Here is a 21,411-nt window from a genome sequence, read left to right on the forward strand (position 1 = left end):
CTCGAAGGAAATAAATTGAGGGGCCCATCAAGCTCTCAGCTGCCCACATCAACGCCAGAGCTTGCACTTGGTCATCAGGCAACACAGAGGCAGCCCCCTAGGCAGAATGCGCTGGTCCCACAGGAACTAGTAGTTGTTGGTGACTCTATTGTCAGGGAAACGGGGAACATGCTTTGTAAAAAGGATAGGTGGAATAGGACCAGGGTATGTCTGCCAGGGGCAAAGGTTGATGACGTTGTAGAGCAGATATCATCTTTTAAGGGCACAAAAGGTGATATAGTTGTACACGTTGGCACTAATGATATTAAGAGTAGGAGACCGGCGGAATTATTTAGCAAGTACAGGTCACTGTTGAAAAAAAGCCGTGAATTAGGGTTGAACTTGAAAGTGTCTGCAATTCTGCCCAGACACGATAGGAGGGAGTATATGATGAGAGCCTTGTCGATCAATTCGGCCCTGGAGGGATTGTGCAAGGCTCAAGGGGTAGAATTTTTTTCAGCCTGGACTGTACTTGTTAACAGGAGAGATTGCTTCTACAGGGATGGGATACACTTAAATAGAAAGGGTGCAAAAATTTTTGCTGATGCTGTCGAGGCAGTGTTAGGTGGGTTGGAAAACTGCTAGTTGGGGGGGATACAAGGACTAATAGATTAACAGTAGCCACTGGCAGAGGTGGAAGTGATTCTTGCACTGCTTCTATTGGAATGAGCAGCAGCCTGGAAAACAAGATGCAGGGTATTTCAGAGCCTGCTGGGAGTCATTGCGGCACAAGTAAACACATGGGTTGTGTTAGAGTAGCTAAGAATAGAAACAGGTGCATGTATACCTGCGTGTACACCAATGCTAGGAGTTTGGTAAATAAATTTGATGAATTTGAGGTATTGCTCAAAACATCAAAGGCAGATATTGTTGGGATATCAGAGACGTGGTGTCACACAGATATAAGTAATGCGGAATTGGAATTTGGGGAATACAATGTGTATAGGAAGGATAGACAGGACAGAAGGGGAGGAGGGGTTATGCTATTAATTAAGAAACACATAAAGTCCAAGGAAGTGAAGCCAGTCGACATCGATGGACAGGGCAGTGTCGAGTCAGTTTGGTGTGACATAAGCATAGGGAAATCAAAATTGAGAGTAGGAGTGTGCTATAGGCCTAATGACTCTGATGAGTATAATAGGATATTGCACAGGGAAATAGAGTGGGCCAGTAATTCAGAGAGTCTTATAATGGGGGATTTTAATTTCCCAGATATTGACTGGAATTTGTGGGTTGGTCACTCGCACACTAGCAAGGCTTTTGTGGATTTATTGGATGATTGTTTTCTACATCAGCATGTTCGTGAGGCAACAAGAGGGAGCAATACTCTTGATCTGATTATCAGTAGTGATTCTTCATGCATTAAGAATCTGCAGATAAATGAACCACTAGGTGGCAGTGATCACAGTGTGTTGAAGTGGGATTTACTCAAGGAGGTAACTACCATCAGAGGTAAAGGGAAGGGTTTTTGTTTTCGTAAAGGCGACTATGATGGTCTGAGACAGTATTTAAATTCTATACAGTGGGACCAACTGATGATGTTACCAACAGCAAACTCAAAATGGGAAGCATTCAAGGAACTAATCTTGAGTCTACCAGGCTTTACATACCAACTAAGAAATATTGTTCAAGGTTTAGGCCTAAATGGTTGTCAGATGAATTAATGAGACATGTGGCAGAGAAGAAAAATGCATGGGATACATACAAATTAATGGGTGACATGGAAGCCTATGATAGATATAAGTTGGTCTGTAACCAAGTCACAAAGGAGATTAGGCAGGCAAAGGCAGACTACGAAAAATCCTTGGCAAAGGATGCAAAGAAAAACAGAAAAGAGTTCTTTACATATTTGAACTTGAGAAGGAAAGGGATGAATCAGATTGGTCCACTGGATATTGATGGATCAACAGTTGAGGATCCTGCTCAGGTGGCTAACAATCTAAACGAGTATTTTGTATCTACATTCATGCATGAGGAGTTATTCAGGAAGGAGAATGATGTAGGTAAAGTAAACATTGGCAGTGAGCTGGATGATTTTGTAATAACTGAGAGGAAAGTGGAGGAGAGATTGTTGAGGATAAACATAAAAAAGGCACCTGGGGTGGATGGAATCTATCCAGTTATATTAAAGGAGGCAGCAAAGGAAGTATGCAAACCCCTAGCCATAATTATGAGAGCTTCTTTGGACTCAGGGGAGGTACCCATAGACTGGAGATGTGCAAATGTAACCCCAATTCACAACGGAGGATCAAAGGCTGACACAAGTAATTATAGACCTGTTAGTTTAACTTCTGTTCCAGGTAAATTAATGGAGGCACTGGTTAAAGAAGCACTGCAGGATCATCTAGACAAGAATTCAGTTATAGCTCAGACACAGCATGGTTTTGTTAAGGGCAGGTCTTGCCTGACCAATTTGATTGGATACTATGATGTAGTCACAAAAGAACTGGATGCAGGGAATAACTTTGATATTATATATTTGGATCTTAGAAAGGCTTTTGATACTGTTGCACATGGAAGACTGCTGCACAAATTGGAGCAGTGTGGCATTGGAGGCAAATTGCTGCTATGGATAAGGGGATGGTTGAGTGGCAGAAGACAGAGAGTGGTAATCAATGGACACTGCTCAACGTGGACTAATGTTATTAGTGGAGTTCCTCAAGGTTCAGTGTTGGGTCCGTTGTTGTTTTCGGTGTTTATGAATGATATTGATGATGGGATATCAAGTTTAATGTCCAAGTTTGCAGATGATACAAAGGTTGGCAGGGTCGTTAAGGACACTACTGACGCTATGCTGCTGCAACAGGATCTGGAAAGGTTGAACAGATGGGCTGAGAGGTGGCAAATGAAGTTTAACATTGAAAAATGTAAAGTACTACATATGGGAAACAGTAACCCCAGAGCAACGTATCAACTCTGCGGTACTGCACTGACAGTGGTGGAGAATGAAAAGGACCTGGGGGTAATTGTGCAGGCAGATATGAAGTTCTCTGAGCAGTGCAGACGAGCTGCAAGAGTAGCTCATGGTGTCTTGTCAATGATATACAGGAATTTTTCTAGCAGGGATAAGGAGGTGATTATTCCCTTGTATAAGGCAATGGTTAGGCCACATCTTGAGTACTGTATACAGGTCTGGAGGCCTCATTTCAAGAAGGATGTAGAACTGCTGGAACGGTTACAGAGAAGGGCAACAAGATTAGTGAATGGAACAAAGGGTTGCTCTTATGAAGAAAGGCTTAAGTTTTGCAAATTACAGAGTCTGGAGACTAGGCACCAGCGAGGTGATCTGATAGAGGTGTATAAGGCTTTGAATGGTTTGAGCATGTTCAATGCCAATGGGATTCTTCATCTTGCTCAGAATAATCACCTCAGAGGACATAAATTCAAATTGAGGAAGGACGGATGTCGGATAAATGTGCGGAAATTTGCCTTTGGCCAGCGGGTGGTTGGTTGGTGGAACCGACTTCCATCACTTGTTGTTGAAGTTGATAGCCTGAACAAATTTAAAGCTCAACTGGACAGGTATTTCGAACGAACAGAGGGGTGAAATGGGAGTGGGGTTTTTTTTTTTTTTTTTTTGGCTGATGCTGAATAAGCTTGCTTTCTTGCATCATATGCCTCTACTAATGCTAATGCTAATATTTAACATTAACATTACCATAGTTTCCTTTCTTTATCCTTTCCTTTCCAGTAAAACCAAAACCTTTCAGTTTTGGTTTTATTGGTTTGAGTTCAACAATAATTATTTTCATATAAATTAATGTTTGTTATTTTAAATTATATTATTATATTAAATTAAAATTGTGATTAAGTAAAAAGTTTATTGTACTGCCAAGCCTATATTATATTAGAATAATTTTAAATTATATTACTACATGCATATTGAGGATTGTATTGTATTGTTGATTTTCTCCAGTCTTAATGGTTGACCCTTGAGTGGCATTTATTAATAATTGGAGTTGACAGTATGCAACAATACAACTAACTCATTATATATATATGATACCATATTCAACCATAGTAGTAATAGTACAAGTAATACCTGTTGCCTACTAATACTGGCATATTCTATGGTTTCACTAGACTGTTGTACCATAACTAATGTTTTTTTCAGCTGTTTTATCCTTATCAGCAGTTATTCCATTACAATCTATATTCCAATCAAATATCCCACTCTATACTTAAAATAAAAACATAAACATTAATAATAAACATGAACAAAACATTAACAATAATAAAGAGCATTAAATGTCTGATACTCTATTTTGCTGAATTTAATGTGTGGAGTAGATGAGCTTGAAATTTTTCTGTCATATAGCGGCAGTGGAAACTCTGACTGAAGTTATTCATAGTATGTTATTCATGCTGTAGGTTCCAATAACTCCCTATTGATGTGTGACAAACTTGGCAGGCTGATAAATGATAACAGTGAGGAAATTCTGACTCTCTAGTAGTACTGTGTTTGTTTTTTTTTTTTTTTTTTTTTGTGAAAATATTTTAACTGATAGTAAACCAGTTAAAATATAATTAGATTACAGCCAGTTATGTCACCCGGTCCTGTAGGGATGAAGTTCCCCTGGTTCAGTGTGCATGTGTGTGTGATCATTTGCATTGATGCTAATGATCACACATTTATTAATAAATGCTTTTGGGTATGAGATTAATAGATAATTTAAATTATTCAGATATGAATAATTCAAGAATTTGAGCTAGAAATTATATGCTTAATTTCTTAGCTGTTCCTATATATAAAGAAAATTTAATTTTCTTCTGTAGATTTATCAGATCAGAATATATATTCATTATTTTTTTTTCAGGCATTATGGCTGGTTCTAATAGATCTGGAGATTTAGCAGATGCACAGAAATCAATCCCAGTAGGTACTTTGGCAGCTCAACTTACCACATCATTTGTATGTATCCTTTCTGTGTCCATCACAGGACTGTAGGCTTTAATTCTGAAAGCTAAATAAAAGCACAAAATTATTGTTATTATGTTCTTCTTCCTTCTAAATATTAGGCCTTGAGGCCCATTATATTTTCATGCCATCTCCACTGACGTCCTCTGACAGATCTGACAATTGTTTTATAATGTAGCATCAGTTTTGGGATTCTTTGATTATCCATTCTCTATACATGATCTTTCCATCTTATTCTATAATTTGTTTGTGTTCAGTTATTGTTTTTTCCTTTAGTTTTTCCATTATATTCTGATTTCTTCTTTTGTAAAATCTGGTATGGTCAGGAGTTCTCATGAATTGCATCTCTGCAGCCATTATTCTTCTTTTTCACCCTTCTTACACATGGTCCAATCCTCACCTCCATATACAATTAAAGGTCTGGCTAGTGTGTTTTTATAAATTAAAAGTCTGGCTAGCATATTTTTATAAAGTCTCATTCGTGTATGGTTTTTTTTTTTTTATTTATCATACCATTTTATTCATCTGAAGAACATAATATATTTAGAAACAGAAATTGACACTTGAACTATATTTAATAGTTGGGAAATTCATGTCACAACATGTTTAATATGTCCTCCATGTTTATGAATAGTATAATGCAGTCGGAGCGTGAAGTTGCAAAGAACATAATCCATCATTTCATACAACACAGAAAAATATCATCTTCAAATGCTCTATTCAGTGCAGGAATGCTCTGTTGATTCTTATGAAACATTCTATCTTTGAGATAACCACAGAAATAAAAATCACATGGATTTAAATCAGGTGACATAGGAGACCATGCCTGTCCTTTTCCATTCACTGCAGTGTAGTGGTTAGAAACCACCCTGTTGTCAAAAATTTCATGCAGGAACCCCAGGACTATTCCTGCAGTATTCACTGTTGCCCACCAAATCTCCAAACCTTTCTTTACAAGGTAATGATGTTGTTGGTATGAAAATTTTGAACCCAAAACTGCAAAGAAAATAAATAGTATGGTGAATGAAAAATTACCCTGTATATGTTTTTGTATAAGTAAAGGTCTAAAAACTTGATTTACGATCCTTAGTGCTCTGTTGCAATTTCTTATCTTGGAGTTTTTGTAATTTTCTTTCATATACAAGGTGTGGCAGTAAAGTTCCTGGACTGATGCAATAAAAAGAACACAAAATGAAGGAGCTTAAAAATGGTTTTATTTTTATTCAAAGTAATCACCACCTGATTGAATGCACTTATTACATACACCATTCTAAAAGTTAATGAAAAGAGTCAGCAAAGGCATCCAAAGAGATTAGTTCAGTTTGGCAGTTACATTTTCTTTATGTGTTCAACATCCTGAAATCTCTTTCCTTTGAAGGCAGTTTTCACCCTGGGTAAAATAGAATAAGTCTGCTGGTGCTAGCTTGGGAGAGTAGGGTGGATGGTTGATCTGTATAGTGCCATGTTTTGTCAGAAATGTCTTTACAAGTGTGGAATAAGGGAGGCATTGTTGTGCAACAAGAACCAGCTGCTTTTCTCTTGAAATTGTGGCCTAACCCAGGAAATGGACTTCAATAGTCTTTGAAGCACTTGTACATAAAACACAGCATTGATTCTCTTTTCTTCAAGCATAAATTCCTTGTGAATCACTCCCTGTTTGTCAAAAAATATGGTCAGCATTGTCTTGATCCTGGACTTCTGTAAACAAAACTTTTTTGGGCCTTAGTGATGATTTTGAAATCCATTACATGCTCTGATGCTTCATCTCTGGGTTGTACTGGGTTGTAACACTCATTTCCATTGACAATACAGTTGAGGAAATTAGGATTGTCTTGACAAATCTGGATGAAGTCTTTGCATGATGACACTCTTTGTTGTTTCTGCTCATCTGTGAGGCTGTGCAGCACAAATTTTGCACAGACCTTCCTTTTCTTAAATCTTCATGCAGAATTTGATGAATTGTCTTCTCATTCATATCCAACTCATCAGCCATCATTCTGAGGGTCAAACAACACTCTCCTGCTATGATTTCCCAAATTTTTGCAACTCTGTCCTCATTTTGAGGTTGGTGAACTTCTTGGGTCATCACAAAACACACTAGTAATGGTGTTTCATCACCACTATTTATGGTGTTTCATCACCATAAATAGTTTTTAACATTTCATACATTTCTGTTGCAGATTTTCCCAGTTTAAAGCAAAATTTTATATTTTTTGTTGCTTGATTGTAAAAATCATGACACAATGTTAATGCTACTAATGAAAGTCACTTGCGACCTGTCAACCTACTGGACAGTCTCTGTACCACCATCTGTTGAGGGAAGTTTGATTACCAATTCGGTTTATTTACAAACATGGCCACATCAGCACCAGACTGGCAACTTTATTTCCACATCTCATATGTTTAGAGTACCCAAGATATTTAAAACTATATACTTGTAAGATTTGATTTGCTATACAGATTTTGCTCCTTGTTGGCTCTTTACTGGCAAGCCTTTTTTTTTTTTGTTTTTCCTGGTGATATTTTTTTTTTTTTTTTTTTTTTTTTGCAAGTAAGTGTAAATGATGAACTGAATCTTGTACATCATCCTTAGAGCTGGCCATTAAAACCTGATCATTTGAAAATGGCTCAATATGATACATTCCTTGTTTCAGAGGAATATTAACATGAATAGTTATTCTCCAATTTCTTATCATAGAATTTGAATAGCTGTTAAAGAGAAGAGGTGAGAGGTAGCATCCTTATGTAATTACACTGTTTATTGGTTTCCAGTTGAAATCTCTCCATTAATTTTTATTACTATTGTGTTTTTCTCACTGTGGTATATACCTTTTTATTATTTGATTTGGGAAACCTTCTTTAATAATTTCTAATATTATTTCTGCTAATATTATCAAAACCTTTTTTAGCAGTCTGTGAAAACTAGATATATTTTGACATTGTATTCTTTGTTTTTTTAAATTAGGATTTTGATGGAAAATATCCATCTGTGCAGGAAGATCCTCATCTAAATCCATTCTGCTCCTTGTGTATCTAGATTCATAGAATTTACTCAATTTATTTTTAATGTTTTTTGCATAGATCTTATACTCTGAGCTTATTATTATTATTATTTGTAAAATAATAAGAGAAGTTTACCTCAATATAGTACATAGAACACTTCCGTATGATACTCTCCAGAAATTAAAACGAAAAAATCGAAAAACTTTAATAGAGTAACAAAAAATTTAAAAAATAATTAAAAATCAATTTAAGACAATAAAACTCAATTTAACACAATTAAAAATCAATTTTACGCAATTAAAAATAAGAAAATTAATTAAAAGAATTTAACGAAAAAAATTGCGAAACGATTTTCCTTCTTGAAGCTGACAACGCTTTTCAATTTTCATTCCTGTGATCACGACATATGGTCGAAAAGCGTTGTCAGCTTCAGGAAGGAAAATCGTTTTGCACTTTTTTTCGTTAAATTCTTTTAATTAATTTTCTTATTTTTTAATTGTGTAAAATTGATTTTTAATTGTGTTAAATTGAGTTTTATTGTGTTGAATTGATTTTTAATTATTTTTTAAATTATTTGTTACTCTAATGTACGTTTTTTGATTTTTTTCGTTTTAATTTCTGGAGAGTATCATACGGAAGTGTTCTACATACTATATTGAGGTAAACTTCCCTTATTATTTTACAAATATTGATATCAATGTAGAATGTATTGAGCATTACAGCTCTGGTTCATACTAACTATTATTATTTGCCATATAGTGCAAGGAAGCCTGATGTTTATGCTGTACCAGCCAAAAAATATTTCTGAATTACCCTGAGAGAGAGAGAGAGAGAGAGAGAGAGTGAGAGTGAGTGAGTGAGTCAGAAGTAGAAGGGAATCATCAAGAAAGAGAAGAATGATGATATCCAGCTCAGGACACCGGGTGTGCCAAGCCCCCATACTCACCAGATGTGAGCCCCTGGGGTTTATGAGCTTATACTCTATAATTATTGCAGTTTTTCATTTAAAAACAGGAATAACTATATGTTCCATGCAATTTTTGTGAAAATATTCACCTTTTATATCTATTTATGAATTTTTAAAATCTTTCTTTATATGTCTTTTCACTAGAAAATTTAAAAAGTTCAAAGTTAATGGCAAGAATTATAAAGTATTTGCCTGATACTTTATTCTTGTAACCATCTTTGCCTTATTAGCATTAGTAGAGGCATACAATGCAAGAAAGCAAGCTTATACAGCATCAGCCAAAAAAAAAAAAAAACTCTCCCATTTCACCCCTCCATTTGTTCAACTTCCAAAACAAAAGATGGAAGTCTGTTCCACCAATCAACCATCGGCTGGCTAAAGGCAAACATCTATTCTACAACTGTCTTTCCTCAATTTGAATCTGTGCCCCACTCAGGTTCTTAATCTGAGCAAGAGGAAGAATCCCATCAGCATTCAGCTTGCTCAACCCATTCAAGGTCTCATACACTGCAATCAGATCACCTCGCAGGTGCCTACTTTCCAGGCGCTGCAATTTGCAGAACTTAAGCCTTTCTTGGTAAGAGCAACCCTTTGTTCCCCTCACCAATCTTGTTGCCCTTTGTACTCGTTCTAGCAACTCTACAACCTTCCTAAAATGAGGCCTCCACACCTGTACACAGTATTCTAGGTGTGGCTTGACCATTGCCTTGTACAACGGGATAATCACCTCTCTGTCCCTGCTAGCAAAATTCCTATGTAACATTGACAAGACTCCGTGACCTGCCCTGGCAGCCCATCTGCACTGCTCACCAAACTTCATATTTGACGGCACAATTCCCCCCCAGTCCTTTTCAATTTCCACTTCCCTGAGTGTAGTACCACACAGTTGGTATGTTTCTCTTGGGTTATTGCCACCCATATGCAGTTTAACATTTGTCAATGTTAAAATTCAGTTGCCCCTTCTCAGCCCATTTGCTCAACTTATCTAGATCCAGTTGGAGTAGCATACTGTCTTTACGGTCAACAACCCTGCCAACCTTTGTATTATCTGCAATCTTGGACTTGATGAATACACAAAACAACAATGGGCCCAGCACCGAACCCTGGGGAAATCCACTAATAACATTTGTCCACGAAGAGCAGTGTCCGTTGATTACCACTCTCTCTGTCATCTTCCACTCAACCAACCCTTTATCCATTGTAGCAACTTACCCTTAATGCCATAACTCTCCAATTTGTATAGCAGTCTTCCATGTGCAACAGTAGCAAAAGCTTTCCTGAAATCCAAGTCAATGATATCAAAATTATTTTTGACATTCAGTTCCTTTGTGACCACATCATCACATTGGTCAGACAAGACTTCCCTTTAACAAACCCATGCTGAGTATTAATTATTATTATGTGCAGTCTTGTCTAGATGATCCTGCAATGCTTCTTTAACCAACGATTCCATTATTTTCCCAAGAACACAAGTTAACAGGTCTATAGTTACTTGTATCAACTTTTGAATCCCCCTTTGCGAATTGTTGATACATTTGCATACCTGCAGTCTTTCGGGCTCCCCTGAATTCAAGGAAGCTGTCATAATTATGGCTAAGGTTTTGCTTACTTCCTTTGCTGCCTCCTTTAATATAACTGGATAGATCCTGTCCACCCCCCACGTGACTTTTTTATGTTTAACTTCAACAATGTCTCCTCTGCTTTGCTCTCAGTTATTACAAAATCACTTAGCTCCCTGTTAGAGTTTGATAAACTTCTGGCACTCTCTATATCGAATAACTGCTCGTGTGTGAATGTAGATGCAAAATACTCATTCAGTTTATCAGCTGAATGAGTATTCAGCTGATAAACGGAAACCTGAGTATGATCATCAATAGTCGATCCATCTATGTTATATGGTCCAATCTGATTCATCCCTTTCTTTTTACAGTTGACATAAATAAAGAACTGTTTGCTGTTTTTCTTTGCATCCTTTGCCAAAGATTTCTAGTAATCTCCCATCACTGCCTAACCTCTTTTGTACTTGATTGCAGGCGAGCTTATATCAAATGCATTCCATACATTTTGCTTCTCTGCCACGAGCCTCATTAATTCATCTGACTTCCATTTAGACCTGAACCTTGAACACTATTTCTTAATTTGAATGAAAAGCCTAGTAGCCTCAAAGATGAAGTCCCTGAAGGCTTCCCATTTAGAATTCAATGTTGGTAACACCATCAGTTGATTCCACTGTACAGAATTGAAAAATTGTCTGTGACCCCTGTAGTCACCTTTACGAAAGCAAGTCCTTTCCTTTAGCCTTGATGGTAGTTACATTTTTAAGTAATTCCCATATCATTACATTGTAATCACTTAAACCCGGTGGTTCCTTTATCTGCAAATTCTTAATGCATGAATAATCACTGCTGATAATCAGACCAAGAGTATTATTCCCTCTGGTTGCCTCTCGAACATGTTTCTGTAGAAAACAATCATCCAATAAATCCAAAAAAGTCTTGCTAGTGTGCGAGTGACAAATCCACAAGTTCCAGTCTATATCTGGGAAGTTAAAATCCACCATTATAAGACATTCTGATTTACTAGCCCACTCTATTTCTCTGCACAATTGCTCATTATGCTCATCAGATTCATTAGGCCTATAACACACACCTACTCTCATTTTTCCTTTCTCAATGCTTATGTCACACCAAACAGACTCAACATTGCATTGTCCACCAACATCAATTGGATGCACCCCCTTAGATTTTATGTGTTTCCTCTCCTCCCTTTCTGTACACATTGTTCTCCCCAAATTCCAATTCTGCACTGTTTATATCTGTTTGACACCACGTCTCTGATATCCCAACACTATCTGCCTTTGATGTCTTGACTAGCACTTGAAGCTTATCAAATTTATTAACTATACTGCTAGCATTGGTCATTTATTTGTTCCACTATGATCCCAACAGTTCTGTAAATCTCCATTGCCTTGCTTTCCATGCTGCTGTTCATTCTAATAGAAGCAATGCAAGAATCACTTTTGCCTCTGCCTGCAGCCACTGTTAACCTTTTAGTCTGTGTATCCCCCACCAAGCTAGCAGTTTTCTGACCCACCTAACACTGCCTCTATAGCATCAGCAAATATTCTTGCACCCTTTCTATTTAAGTGTGCCCCATCCCTGTAGAAGCAGTCTCTTCTGTCAACAAGCGCAGACCAGGCTGAAAAAAATTCTACCCTTGAGCCTTGCACAATCTCTCCAGGGCCGAATTGATCGCCAAGGCTCTCATCATATACTCCCTCATATCGTGTCTGGGCAGAATTGTAGAGACTTTCACATTCAACCCTAACTTGCAACTTTTTTTCAATATTGACCTGTACTTGTTGAGTAAATCTGCAGATCTTACTGTTAATGTCATTAGTTCCAATGTGTATAACAATATCATCTTTTGTGCCCTTAAAAGATATCTGCTCTACAACAATTATACTTTATTCTTGTGACCATCTTTGCCTTATACTTTATTCTTGTAACCATTTAACACTTTTCTAATTCTTCATATGTAATGCTGTCAGTACAGTTATTATTATTTACACTGGGTGAGAATTGGTGATTATTATGAAATCACAGATCCTGAAAATAATTAAGCCATCCTTCCATTGTATATGGCTATTAAGATTCTGTATGTCTGTGATTGTAGTCGTGTTAGATCTCTTTCTTGCCTTGTGACAAAGGCATTCCATGATTCCCTATTTTTTGTCCTAACTGTTCTCTTTTTGATAGTTCTAATTGTTATTATATTTTAAATAATTAATTTTAATACCCTCTAAATAAGTGAGATAAAGTATTCCCAGTTATATTTGTATATAAAGTTAAAAAAAGGTTACTGCAATATATTCTGTTTATCTTATTGTAATTACATGGTTACATTAGAGATTGTAAAAAAATTCTTAACAGGTGCATGTTGTTTTCATTTAATCATTTAGAACTTCAAAGATGATTCTGTCTGAGTTGCCAGAACCTTGCGGGGTAATGAGATGTGACGATTTTCACACTTAGAATAATAACAAGAATTATTATTATTCATTCAGAAATAGAAAAAGAATCTTACTGATTATTGATATTATATCCCAGCTGATAAGATCATGATTCAGAAGAAAGTGAAAAATAAATTGAAGCAAAAATTGATTGAAGTCTTTGGAACCTTAAAAGGGCCTAAGCAAACTTAATTTGAGGGAATAGATTCAAAGTAAATAATGGTAATTACAGACTGATTATATAAGGAAATGTGTTTTTAGTCCGAGGGTAGTTAGCTTTTGTAACAAGCTACCACCTAGTCTCATAACATTCACAAACTTACGTAGATTTAAGGAGGTAGTTGGATATATATAGTTGGGAGAAATAGATAAAATAAGCTAGGGCTTCCTCTTTATATATATATATATTAGTCAATTTTATTATATATTATCTATCTGTAGGGAATTTAGGTGTGTATGGATCAAACTAACCATATTTTCTTTTACTAACTTGTTAGTAACAAGTTAGTAAAAGAAAACTAGCTTTAGTCTGGAAGGCCTATATACCAGAGGCGAGTGCTAATAATAGAATGTAAAGGAAAACCTGACTTTGATTTATTACGGTAAACTTTACTAAATATCATTTTATAGTCTTAGTAACAACACAATATATATATTAAACAGAATAACAAGAAAGTGGAAATAAGAAGATAGAAAAATGGGGAAGCAGTGTAGTGCAATCACAGGCAGCAAATGCTAATCATAAGCAGAGCATGGGCCATAAAGCAAGAAGAAAAAAAAATAAAAATAAAAAAGGAAAGAAAATAAGGTAGATAGAGAATGATAGAAGATAACAAATAAAATATGTATAATAAGAAATAAATAATTGCAAATTTGACAAAATAAGGATATTGCCTCCCATCAGATGTGAACAGCCAGGGTTACAAGCAAAATAGCAATGTGTCATCATTTCTGCTGTAAACATTCTGATGTAAACCACAAGCCAAAGGGTAAAAAACATAAACAAATAAAAATGAGAATAACATTTTTTTACCACAATAAATGAAAATAAAATTTTCTAAAGAAAATAAAAATTACAAGGATTAAAAGGGGGATTTTGAAAATGGCTTGTGAACTTTGCAGTTTTTTCTCCCTTTATTTCTTGCTTTATATATATATGTTTGATCTCCGTAAATTTTTTTCCTTGTATAATTCTGACATTATTAATACTAATAAAAACCTGGCAGTGGAAGTCCTGTGATTGGAAGATAAAATACTTCATATCACTTCTAATCATTACTGTAGTATCTGGAGTGGGATATTAGTTATAAGCAATATTTCAATATAAAAAATATGCAAATGCCCATAGCATTAGGCATTGTATTGAGAAAAGGTTTTAGACAGTGTGTTAAGATAAGCCCTTGGAGTAAGAATCACCTCCCACTTTGCTCGAAATCGTAAAGAAGCTTGATTGTTGCTACCAGTAACATGAAAACAAACTTATCACAGACAGAAATATATTTAATTTTCCTTAAAACTTAAATGAGGAATATCACAAACAATATATTATTAGTTTTTACAAATAGTTTATGTATTGGTTCTTAATGTTAGCAAAGTCCAGCCATAATAAAAATTAGCTGAATGGTGACTGACTACAGTGTGAGACAGACTACTGCTTTTATAGTAGTTCTACATTAAGAAAGCCTCTCCTCCTCCTTTGCAGGTGCCACACATAAATACTGCCATTTGCCCTTCTGTTGGTGAAATATCCTTATTGCAGTATCTTTACTGATGCATCATCTCTCTAGTTTGTCTTATTAAATACAGGAACTCCCCGACTTGCAGAAATTCGACTTTACATAAGTTTTTCCAGCCCATGCAAACTTAAAAAAAATGGAAACATATTTTGCATCACTTAGGAATAAATGGAGGTATCGTGAAAATATCATAATGTGAACCCAGTAACACACTGTTACTTTTGTAATTCATTCCAAGTCCTTGGAAATTGAAATTTCGCTATATTATTAAGCTATTTATCTCTCTAAAAAGTCATATTTATAATGGAAATTGCACTACCCTTTCATCATTAGAATATGTTCCCGTTATAAGTATCAATTTTGAATGCCTTTGTGATATTTTTTAAAGCAGGTTTCTGGAGGTCATGAACAAAAAACAATAAAAACAATTTGCACTTTCTGGTTTATTGGGCTTTTCTGTCAGTGCATCTAATTATAAATGGGTAGTAAACTCAATCTTATTGCATTCGTGATAATACCGATAACTGGAATTCTGTGTATTTTTATGGTATTACGGTGAAATGTGTTCCTCTTCACTGAAATCTTCAATCATATAAAAACAAATTTTCAGAAACTTCTCTTCATTCCTATTTACGTATTACAATGATGAAAGGAAAACAACCAACAAAAGTGCAAGTAGTGGTAGTGCCAGGAAACGAAACAAAATTGATTTCGAATTGAAGATGAAAATGATTACATACAAAGCAGGACAAAGTTTGGAATCTGTTTCAAGGAAATTAGGTCTCATTGCTTCAACAGTGAATACTATTTTAAAGGACTGCATGTATAAAAGAGCATTAGTATTAGTAGAGGCACATGATGTGAGAAAGCAAGCTTATACAGCATCAGCCAAAAAAAAAAAAAAAAAAAAAAAACGCTTCCCATTTCACTGATCCATTCATTCCAAATGTTTGCATAGTTCTGCCTTGAATTTATTTAAGCTAATCAACTTCCACAGCAACTGATGGAAGTTTGTTCCAGCAATCAACCCACTGGCTATAGGCAAATTTCTGCACATCTATTCTACAACAGTTTCTCCTCAGTTTGAATCTATGCCTCCTCAGGTTTGTAATCTGAGCAAGAGGAAGATTCCCATTAGCATTAAGCCTGCTCAATCCATTCAAGGCCTTATACACTTCAATCAGGTCACCTCACAGGTGCCTAGTCTGACAAGCTGCAATTTGCAGAACTTAAGCCTTTCTTCATAAGAGCACCACTTTGTTCCCTTCACCAGTCTTGTTGCTCTTCTCTGTACTCATTCTAGCAACTCTACATCTTTCCTAAAATGTGGCTTCCAGACCTGTACACAGTACTCAACGTATGGCCTGACCATTGCCTTATACAAGGGGATAATGACCTCCTTATCCCTGCTCACAAAATTCCTGTATATCATTGAGAAGAACCCATGACATACTCTGGCAGCCTGTCTGCACTGCTCAGAAAACTTCATATCTGACTGCACAATTACCCCAAGATCTCTTTCATTCTCCGCTACCCTGAATGTAACACCACATAGTTGGTAAATTTCTCTGAGGTTACTGCTACCCATATGTAGTATATTGCATTTGTCAGTGTTAAACTTCAGTTGCCAGTGCTCAGCCCATCTACCCAACTTTTCCAGATCCTGTTGCAGCAGCATACTGTCATTGCTGTTATTAAGAACCCTGCCAACCTCTGTATTATCTTTAAACCCTGATATTAAGCTTGATATACCTTCATCACTATCGTTTATAAATATACAAAACAATAATGATGCTTGATGGATAATGCTACACATAGAGCAGTACACATTGACCATTACTCTGTCTTCTCCCACTCAACCATCCTTTTATCCATTGTAGCAACTTGTTCTTAATGCTATACTGCTAGAGTTTGTACAGTAGTCTTCCATGTGCAACAGTATCAAAAGCTTTCCTGAAATCCAAGTATATGATATCAAAATTATTTTTTGCATCCAGTTCCTTTGTGACCACATCACAGTATTCCAATCAGATTGGTCAGACAAGACTTCCCCTTGACAAATCCATGGTGTGTCTGAATTATTACTGCTGTCTTGTCTAAATGATCCTGCAATGCTTCTTTAACCAGTGACTCCATTATTTTCCCTGGAACAGAAGTCAAACTAACAGGTCTGTAATTACTTGTGTCACTCTTTGACCCCCCCCTTGTGAATTGGAGAGACATTTGTACATCTCTAGTCCATAGGGACTTCCCCAAATCCAAGGATGCTCTCATAGTTATGGCTAAGGGTTTGCTTACTTCCTTTGCTGCCTCCTTTTATATAACTGGATAGATATCCACCCCAGGTGCCTTTCTTCAACAATTTCTCATGTTTAACTTCAAAAATTCCTCCTACACTTTGCTCTAGGTTATTTCAAAATCATTCAACTCCCTGTTAGAGTTTGATAAACATCTGGCCCTCTCCTCCTTCAATAACTCCTAATGTGTGAATATAGATGCAAAATACTCATTTCGTTTGGCAGCTATCTGAGTATGATCATCTACAGTCAAACCACTGATATCAAGTGCACCAATCTGATTCATTCCCTTCCTTTTAGAGTTTATATAAGTAAAGAAGTCTTTGCTGTTTTTATTTGCATCCTTTGCCAAAAATTTTTCATAATCTGCCTTCGCTTGCCTAACTATCTTTGTGACTTGATTAAAGATTAACTTGTATCTAACATAGGCTTCTGTGTCGCGTGACAATTTATGTACATCCCATGCATTTTTCTTCTTTGCCACATGCCTCATTAGTTCATCTGACATCCATTTGGGCCTGAACCTAGAGCAGTATTTCTTAGTTGGAACAAAAAGCCTAGTAGCTTCCAAGATTACTTTATTGAATGGTACCCACACATGTCAAAGGATCAATGCACTTAAGATCAACAGTGATCACAAAACAGCATTCAGGTGCTATATCGACAATAGAACAGCTGTTAATAATATGGATGGAAAATAAAATCAGAATCAGAAGTGAGTGCCCTTGAGTCCAATGACCATTCAAGCAAAAGCAACAAGTATTGCTTGTTGCTTTTGTAAGTATATAGTTAACTTGGGGCGGGGGGGGGATTCAAGGACTAATAGTTTAACAGTAGCTGCAGGAAGTGGTGAAGGTGATTCTTGCACTACTTCTATTAGAATAAGTAGCGACCTGGAGCGAGGGGTGTTGGGGGTTTCAGGGACGGATGGCAGTCATTGTGAAACAGGTGGGTATATGGGATGTGTTAGGGTAACTAGGAATAGGAATAGGTGCATGTATGCTTGCATGTATACCAATGCTAGAAGTATAGTAAATAAATTTGATGAATGTGAAGTGTTGGTCAAGACATCAAAGGCGGATATTGTTGGGATAGCAGAGACATGGTGTCACTCAGATATAAGGAATGCAGAACTGGAATTTGGAGAGTACAATGTGTACAGAAAGGATAGACAGGATAGGAAGGGAGGAGGTGTTATGCTGTTAATTAAGAAAAACATAATATCAAAAGAAGTGCACCCAGTTGATATAGATGAACAGTGCACTGTTGAGTCAGTTTGGTGTGACATAAGCACTGTGAAAGCAAAAATAAGAATAGGCGTGTGTTATAGGCCTAATGACTCGAAAGAATACAATGAACAATTGTACAGAGAAATAGAGTGGGCTAGTAAATAAGAATGTCTTATAATGGGGGATTTTAACTTCCCAGATATTGACTGGAACTTGTGGGTTGGTCACTCACACACTAGTCAGACTTTTGTGGTTTTATTGGATGATTGTTTTCTGCACCATCATGTTCAAGAGCCAACCAGAGAGAGTAATACCCTTGATCAGGTTATCAGCAGTGATCATTCGTGTATTAAGAATTTGCAGATAAAGGAACCACTAAGTGGCAGTGATCACAGTGTACTGATGTGGGATTTACTTAAAGATTTAATACCATCAGGGATAAAGGAAAGGGTTTTTGCTTCCGTAAAGGGGAGTACAGTGGTCTCAGACAGTTTTTAAATTCTGTACAGTGGGATCAACTGAAGATGTTACCAACAGTAAATTCTAAGTGGGAAGCATTCAAGGAATTAATCGTGGATGCTACTAAAAGTTTCATATCTATTAAGAAATATTGTTCAAGGTTTAGGCCTAAATAGTTATCAAATGAACTAATGAGACTCATAACAGAAAAGAAAAATGCATGGGATCCATATAAATTATCAAGCGACTCAGAAGCCTATGGCAGATATAAGCTAGTCTGTAATCAGGTCACAAAGGTGGTTAGGCAGGCAAAGGCAGATTATGAGAAATCTTTCGCAAAAGATGCTAAGAAAAACAGCAAGGATTTCTTTACTTATATAAACTAAAAGGAAGGGGATGAAACTGATTGGTCCACTTGACATCGATGGTTCGACTGTTGATGATCCTGCTCAGATAGCAAACAAACTGAATGAGTATTTTGCATCTACATTCACACGTGAGGAATTATTAAGGTTTGAAAATAGCAGACGGTTATCAAATTGTAGCAGGATACTTAATGATTTTGTAATAACTGAGAGCAAAGTGGAGGAGAAATTGTTGAAGTTAAACATAAGAAAAGCACCTGTGGTGGATGGGATCTATCCAGTTATATTAAAGGAGGCAGCAAAGCAACTAAGCAAACCATTAGCCATAATTATGAGGGCATCCTTGGACTCAGGGGAGGTTCCCACGGACTGGAGATGTCCAAATGTATCCCCAATTCACAAAGGGGAATTGAAGGGTGACATGAATAATTACAGACCAGTTAGTTTAATTTCTGTTCCGGGTAAAATAATGGAGTCACTGGTTAAAGATGCATTGCAGTATCATCTAGGCAAGACTGCAGCAATAATTCAGACACAACATGGGTTTGTTAAGAGTAGGTCTTGTCTGACAAATTTGATACGATATTAGGATGTGGTTACAAAGGAACTGGATGAAAAAAATTTTGATATCATATATTTGGATTTCAGGAAAGCTTTTGACACTGTTGCGCATGGAAGACTATTGTACAAATTGGAGCAGAATGGTATTAAGGGTTAGTTGCTACAATGGATAAAAGGATGGTTGAGTGGGAGAAGACAGAGGGTGGTAATTAATGGGTGCTGCTCTTCGTGGACTAGTGTTATTAGTGGAGTCCCACAGGGTTCTTTGTTGGGTCCACTGTTGTTTTGTATATTTATCAATGATATTGATGAAGGTATATCAGGCTTAGTGTCGAAGTTTGCAGATGATACAAAGGTTGGCAGGGTTGTTAATGACAGTAATGGCAGTGTGCTGCTGCAACAGGATCTAGATAATTTGGCCAGATGGGTTAAGAAGCGGCAACTGAAGTTTAACCTTGACAAATGCAAAGTACTGCATATGGGTAGAAGTAACCCGAGAGAAAAGTACCAACTGTGTGGTACTATACTTAAGGTGGTAGAAAATGAAAAAGACCTGGGAGTAATTGTGCAGTCAGATATGAAGTTGTCTGAGCAATGCAGACAGGCTGCCAGAGCAGGTCATGGGGTTTTGTCAATGATGTATAGGAATTTTGCTAGCAGGGAAAAGGAGGTGATTGTCCCTCTGTATAAGGAAATGGTCAGGCCACTCCTTGAGTACTGCGTACAGATCTGGAGGCTTCATTTTAAGCAGGATGTCGATCTGCTTGAGTGTGTACAGAGAAGGGCAACAAGATTGGTGAGCGAATGAATGGATCCTCTTACCAAGAGAGGCTAAAGTTCTGCAAATTGTAGTGGCTGGAGACTAGGCACCTGCACTGTGATCTGATTAGGTGTATAAGGCCTTGAATGGGTTGAGCATGCTGAATTCTGATGGGATCCTTCCACTTGTTCAGATTACAAACCTAAGGGGGCATAAATTCAAATTAAGAAAAGACAGATGTAGAATAGATGTGCGGAAATTTGCCTTTAGCCAGTGGGTGGTTAATTGCTGGAACAAACTTCCATCTGTCATTGTGGAAGTTGATAGGTTAAATAAATTTAAGGAGGAACTGGACAGACATTTGGAGGCAATGGTGTGATTTTTTTTTTTTTTTTTTTTTTTTTTCTGTCTGATGCTGCATAAGCTCATACACTTGCTTTCTTGCATCACATGCCACTACTACTACTATTTATAAAGATATTAAGGATAAGTACGGTGAATTCCAACCCAAATTCATAACAAGCAACGAGTGGTTTAATAGGTTCAAGTATCATGCTTGTTTCCCAACGTTAAAATATGCGTTGAAGTTGCTAGTACCGATTCTGCAGCTGCAGAGAAATTTTGTGATGTGTTGGAAAAATTATTGATGAAGGCCGCTATTCAATGCAGCAAATTTTTAACATTGACAAGAATGCTCTGTAAAAAAAAAAATGCGGATCGAACATACATTGCCAAAGAGGAAAATATAATTCCAAGTTTCAATGCATCAAAAGATAGGGCCTCACTCTTGCTTGGGGCTAATGCAGCGGGAGATTACAGATTAAAACCACTGCTTGTGTACTATTCTGGAAATCCTCGTACATTTAAAGGCATCAATAAAGCCACCCTACCTGTGCATTTCCGATCAAACCAGAGAGCATGGATAACAATATCTCTCTTTGAGGATGGTTTTAGATGCTGCTTCATTCCCAAGGTTGAAAAATATTGTAAAGACAATGGTGTTCCTTTCAAGATTTTGCTTCTATTAGATAATGCTACTGACATCCTACACATCTAGATGATTTC

General features: G+C 36.7%; 1 protein-coding gene across 1 annotated transcript in view; it reads left to right on the top strand.

Annotated features, from left to right (window-relative positions):
• The window catches only part of LOC150078633 (solute carrier family 12 member 4-like), a 643,041-nt gene that overhangs the window by 292,458 nt on the left and 329,172 nt on the right, over positions 1–21,411 (top strand). The window contains exon 10 of the mRNA XM_090383812.1: positions 4,857–4,955. Coding sequence (XP_090239938.1) covers positions 4,857–4,955 — 99 coding nt within the window. The remainder of the gene's footprint in view (positions 1–4,856; positions 4,956–21,411) is intronic.

The sequence above is a fragment of the Mastigoproctus giganteus genome, chromosome 10, assembly GCF_048544385.1.
Source record: "Mastigoproctus giganteus isolate SK-2022 chromosome 10, ASM4854438v1, whole genome shotgun sequence".
NCBI classification, from domain to species: Eukaryota; Metazoa; Arthropoda; class Arachnida; order Uropygi; family Thelyphonidae; genus Mastigoproctus; species Mastigoproctus giganteus.